Source organism: Triticum urartu, unplaced genomic scaffold, assembly GCF_003073215.2.
Source record: "Triticum urartu cultivar G1812 unplaced genomic scaffold, Tu2.1 TuUngrouped_contig_6916, whole genome shotgun sequence".
Classification (NCBI taxonomy): Eukaryota; Viridiplantae; Streptophyta; class Magnoliopsida; order Poales; family Poaceae; genus Triticum; species Triticum urartu.
The window spans coordinates 4842-10666 of NW_024117717.1; the positions used below are offsets into that span (position 1 = coordinate 4842).

Below are 5825 nucleotides of genomic sequence, written 5' to 3' on the forward strand. Positions count from 1 at the left end.
ATTCAGTTGTTTATCTTGCTTAGCATAAGTGTTGGTGCACATAGGTGAGCCTATTTTATTTAGGTTTTATGCTTGACAAACTAAACGATAGTTTTATTTCGCATTTGTTCAAGCTTAACCCATAGTTGTTTTAAATCGCCTATTCACCCCCCCCCCTCCCCCACGATCTATCAGTGAGACACTCTAGTGTAATTGTCTGTTATGTGTAGCTGTTAACTCTAATTATGTCCAGCGTATGCAACCAAACATCGTATAGTTGCATTAGCATAGCCAATGCAGTACACAAAACGTCATGTCAAAATTGCTCCCCTAATATGCAGGCTCTACAGGAAAAATAAATGAAGCCGTGTAAGAAAAATATACGGTAAAGGCCATTTTAACCACGGCGAAGTGAGTGTTACTTGCGCGTAGTGTACACGGCTTAGTATGTTTCGGCTTAGGAGTTGTAAGCCGAGTGTCAATTATCAGGTACTCGGCTTACAAGGCGAGAATAAAATGATGGCACCCAGCGAAGATACTGAGCCACCCTCATAATCATTCAACCACAAATTGTTTTTCTGTTACTATATTTTTCATTGCTTATTAATACTATTGATGGCTCTTGATCAGTGCCAGGCGGCAGCAGCAGCTGCTGCAGCTCTCGGTGAAAAAGGACGGCATGCATTTTACAACTAGTTTTTTCTAGGGAACATTTTATAACTGCATTGCTAGGAACGGACAGGCCAGGCAAGCATTTCCTCTCACAGGGCACCAACAGAACAAAGGAGCCCAGGATAGGCGTGCACTACCATGGACACCAAACTGTTCATAGACTCCCCGCGTATGGCGACCCGAACCAGGCAGCCCATCCACGGCTCTGGTCGAGAACCCAACCAAGTCTAACTGGCGGCCGCCGGGTGACGTAAGTAGCACCCTTTTACAGCCGAAAGTCAGAAATCGACCTACATCCACGCAGAGGATTAAAGACCAAGGTCTGATTTGTGTATATATAAAGCAACACAGTCAGGGTCTCTCTTCACCGTCACACCTAGGAAATCCAACAAAAATCACGAACAAAATCAGCCACAACACAACACAAATATCAAACAAAAAGCTAACACTGCATAGTCTAAACCTTTTTGTCAAATGCAGGAGTGTGCACATGGTCCTTGCTCCCACAATACAAACCGGATAACTCAGTTTGAGTTTCCTGGCAGATTCAGATCAAAAGCTACCAAGAAAATATAGCAAACGGATTGTCTAGGTTCAGAACGGTCAACGATTTCTAAACTATGGAAGAAAACTGGTGCTTCAAATCTTCTTTTTCCTAATAATAATGAAGTGCTTCAAAACTTTCTCTAATGGAGTGCTTCAAAACTTGATGTGCCTTGATATGTCTACTGTATGTATGTTCCTTCTAATCTCTACCTGCTCAGGCTCACCAAGCGTGCACCCCTATCCCCTCTAGATGGCATACCAGACTGCGTGCGGGCTCTTCCATCGTGGAACCGTGAACCGCCACCACCATAGCCTCCACGGGATCCCTGGCCACTCCTGTCGTTTTGGTAACCACCACCACGTCCAGAACCTCCGGTTCGCCCGGCATAGCCTGACCTCCCACCGCCTCGCCGCCCTTGTGATGATACAAAGTTCTCCTGCCACTTGCCCAAACCGTACGAGTCTTGACCATCACCACCCCTGCGCCTGGGCAGTGCACCCTCAAGGGCGCCACCAGTCCTAGCCTCATACGCCCTCTCGTTGCTCTCCACAAGGACAGAGAGCCTATCCGCCATCTGGAAGAGTAGTCCCTGCAGCCTAGTTTGATCCACGTTCTGGAAAATGATGCAATTCGTTGGTTGGTCCCAGCTTGCATGAAGCTCCTCATGCATCATCATCTTGCTAACAATGCTGTGAGCCTGTTTCTCACTGAGGTCAAACATTGTAGTGAGCTGGTCAAGGCTCAGGGACTCGTAGCAAGACGAGTAAGAAAACAGATATGTTCTGAGAGCCTCTTCCTTGATCTTAAGCTTCAGCATTTCAAGAATATGTTCCTTGTTCCTCAAAAGCTTCCAGGTATCGAGTGAACTGATGACACTGAAAGCCTTCTCGTAGTCACCCTTAGTGAGGGCTCTTGTGGCAGCCAATACATGGTCCCTCACAGTCTCCGGAGGACCAACAAAAGTCTGCCTCTCACTAATTTCAAGAAGCCTGCGGAATGTTTTGCTCATAGGCCTTCGCTTATCAAAAGCACTGGCAGCCATGTTGGGGACCTCAATTAGCATAGCACAAACCAAGTGTGTGGCTTCCAAAAGTTCAAGATTTATATGCATATGGTAAGGCATCATCCTTCTCCTCTCAAGTCTTTCCTGCAAGAATAAGAGTAACGATAGTGTGAGAAGTGATGATCACTAGCGCAAAAGTAACTACATAGTGTTCAAAAAATATTGGTACATAGAAATATCTTCTCAGCACAGCTTTATATATTAAATCCTGTAGCTAAACGCAAGAATTGGAGCGGATATATCAGTTATCAAGATACTTAGAATAAGAGTTGATAATCTTTTCAATATGGATGAAACATCAGAGTTATTTCGTGTAAAATCAGGATTCAAGTATTTGAAAATTCAAAAAGAACGAATAGCAAGTAATGAAATAACAAATAAATGCACGAATAGAAAGTCTATCGAGGAATTCTGTAAACAGACTTGTTCTGGTACAGAAATAACTCAATGGTGGCACTTTTCCAACTATGAATGTTTTATGTAGGACTAGGTGACAACATACTGACCAGTGTGTGGCTACCCAAATAAGGGACAAAGAAAGTGCGTGTTCTGGGGGTAGGAAGTTCACCTGTTCAGGAGTTTTGTCATGGTATCGGCTCTGCTGTACCCCTTGCGCAAGCAACTCTTTCACTCTCCCAAATGAATATAGCTCAGACAGGCAACCATGAGCTTCAGCAATATAACCAGCCCTGAAAGCACATAACCCCAGTTGGGCCATGACCCTGTTGTATAAAATCTGTGATGATATGTCCATAAGTTGAACCCCATCTTGTAAACGACTCATTAAGATCAGGTCACGAGCCACTGAAAATTCATCAGAGATTGCATAGTGATATATCTGACACAGCATTGCTCGGGCTTTGGTCCTTTCATCTCCATACTTGTAAATCAGAGACATCAGATCATCCATCAAAGCTCTGTTGCTTGGTGGGAAAGTAGGCTTCCTAGGCACAACCTCTGGAATCACAACAAATGGTGGCGGTCCCCTATTGTCATCAGTTTCTTGATGCTCCTCACCAGCCTCAGTATCTCCATCATCCATGCTAAGTTCGGTCTGCTCAGCCAGTTTCCTCATTGCATCATACACTTCTTGAGGTTTGTAGTAGACTAGTTCAACACGACGCAATGCAACCTTTGCAGCAGCCTTAAAGTTCTGAACCCTTTCTTGGTAATCTTGGACATTCTGTGCAACCACCAAAAACATGGGTTCATCTCTAAGCCTCTGAACATAATCTTTTGTATATGGATCGCTGCACTGTAAGCTCTTGAAAAATTCAGAGTCAATTCTCTCCAGAAACGCAACGAGGTCACCTGTAACATGGATCGTTCCATCGTAGTCAGCACCCTTCTGAGTTTCCTTCTCATCAGACTCCACTGAGGTGTCTACAACAATATTAGGATATTGTTGCAGTATATCAAGCACAAGAAGCATATTATCAACACACTTCTTCCACACGTTGATCGGCATATGACCAAGTAAGCTAGGATTGACATCAAACTGAGCAGAAATCACATGAAAAAGAATTTCAAGCTTCTGGGCAGGGGTTTTTGCCACACGAGTCAAAAATGTTAGCTGCTCCACACGCTCAATTCTCCCAGTGCCCTTCTTACCTCTCAACGCCACAATCTCCTTAAGCTTTTTATCAACAATATCCCATGTAATCTCACTGGGGTCTTTCAAGAACTGTTTGTCCATAATCTTATCTTTCTTGCTCAACTTCTTTTCCCAGGCTCCACCCAGATTACCCTTATTGTCATCGCTACTGTCATCTCGATCTGGTTCAGGATCCACAATATCTACGTCACTACCATTATCACCACTATCATCATCCAAAACCTTTTCATCTGCAATGTCATCTTCAAAACTCTCTGGATTATCTCTGCACTTCTGGATCAGGTCTTCATACTGCTTATTGTTCTTCCTAAGTTTTTGTTTCACTGCAACGAGTGCCCTGGCGTTGCTGCTGCTCATCTTCACCTTGGCTTCCTTGTTTGCAAGGGCCTCAGCAAGGAAGTCCTCCAGTAATACAATAGCTGTGATGTACCTATTTGGAATTTTGGTAGATTCGTTGACACGAACAACCTTCTCAAGCTGCTTATTGAGCTTGTCAAAACTCTCTTGCAAGCTAATACAGTCATTGATCTTCATTGCATTGCGCATCTGGTCGGCAGTAGCTTTCATCTCATCATTGCGCTTGTCCTTCAACGAGCGAATCACACGATGACTCTCAGTATCAGAGTCGTCACTGTCATCTGAATTCAAATAGCGGTTCTTGGACACATCACGACCCCCATCACCAGCTTCTGATTTTTCACTATCACTCCCTTGTTCTGACTCAATATCGTCCACCTCCTCCTCGGAGTCGCTGTCTCCCTGATATTGGGTAGAACAGAACAAAGATAAAAGGTATTAATGCATTTGACGAGGATGAAATTTATACATATTAGTTACTGCACCAAAGAATTGGAGTCAGCGACTAAGTACCTGTCCCCAAAAACGAGACGCCATGGCTGTTGTCTGTTTGTTTTCCTTCAACTAGATTCAAAGCTCTGCAAAAATAATACAGGCAGAGAAAGAATTATAATTATAATCAGAACAAACTATAGAAGAAATCACACGGAGTATATCTGAACCACAGGCTAGCAGAACGAATAACTTGTATCCTCATAACACATAATTGACTCTAACTGAATAGAAGAACCATGCTTAGGGACTGATTCAGATGGATAATCAACCTCAAGACAAACAATAGCTCATCAGAAGCAGTTAAACAAGACAACTAAGTTCGCGTCGATGAGCATAGAGCTAGACCTATAACTATACGGTTTAACCTAAACATAAACCAACTGGATTGAGGAATCGCAAGGGGGCGCGACCAAAACACGATACGTCGGCTAAGCATAGAGTCTTGACATCCCACGGAGTCGGGGTGGCGCCCGTCCTCTCGTAGGCGGCTAGGGCTAGGCCACGGCGGCGGGATGGCGCGCAACAAGGCGGCGGCGTCGAGAGCGCTGGCCGCCGGGATGCAATGCTAACTAGGAGAGAAATTCGATCAGGTCGACTTTACCTTGCCTTGAGTCGCGCCGGCGGAGCGGAGTAGCCTCGGATCTAGCGGAGAAGGGAGGCGTTGAGCGGCGGAAGGCGTGGAGGGAGCGACGGCGTGCGGCGTGCAGGGCGGAGGGGGAGGGCGGAAGGACTGTAGATTGAGGCGGAGAGGGTTAGGGTTTGGGGTTCGGAAGGGTTTTTTTATGATAGGATTTTTTTTTTCTGAAGAGATGGTCGAGCTGGACTCTTGGCGGGCTGGGTCGGCGTATTGTTTGGAGTAAACTGGGCTTGGGGGCTGGGGGCCTGCTCTCCTTCCAATTTTTCTACCCAGCGAACATTACCAGCATACGAGCTTCTCTGCTATCAAAAATTTCCCCCCTCGTTAGGGTTTTACCTATCCTCTCGGCGGCGGCGTTTCCCTCCCCCCGTAAAGAACGCATCTCCCCTGCTCCCCCTCGCCGTGCCGGCGGCCAAGGCTCGCAAGGGTCTCGGGGCGCGACGCGGGTGGGGTTTTGCTA

General features: G+C 45.7%; 1 protein-coding gene across 1 annotated transcript; it reads right to left on the bottom strand.

Annotated features, from left to right (window-relative positions):
- Window positions 1-1079: 1079 nt before the first annotated feature.
- On the bottom strand, window positions 1080-5497 carry LOC125531258 (eukaryotic translation initiation factor 3 subunit C-like). The gene is made up of 4 exons (XM_048695669.1): window positions 5330-5497; window positions 4747-4811; window positions 2830-4635; window positions 1080-2345 (listed from the first exon to the last, which is right to left on the bottom strand). Exons 2-4 carry the CDS (start codon window positions 4768-4770, stop codon window positions 1404-1406), a joined length of 2772 nt encoding a protein of 923 aa, XP_048551626.1. The 5' UTR covers window positions 4771-4811; window positions 5330-5497; the 3' UTR covers window positions 1080-1403.
- Between the last annotated feature and the right edge of the window lie 328 nt (window positions 5498-5825).

What these genes read in the sequence shown, in the direction of transcription:
- LOC125531258 (XM_048695669.1), bottom strand. Translation starts at nt 4,770, where the DNA reads ATGGCGTCTCGTTTTTGGGGACAG. An exon ending in CGTCTCGTTTTTGGGGACAG is followed by an intron (nt 4,636 to 4,746) that starts GTACTTAGTCGC and finishes ACCCAATATCAG; the next exon opens with GGAGACAGCGACTCCGAGGA. An exon ending in ATGACAAAACTCCTGAACAG is followed by an intron (nt 2,346 to 2,829) that starts GTGAACTTCCTA and finishes TTATTCTTGCAG; the next exon opens with GAAAGACTTGAGAGGAGAAG.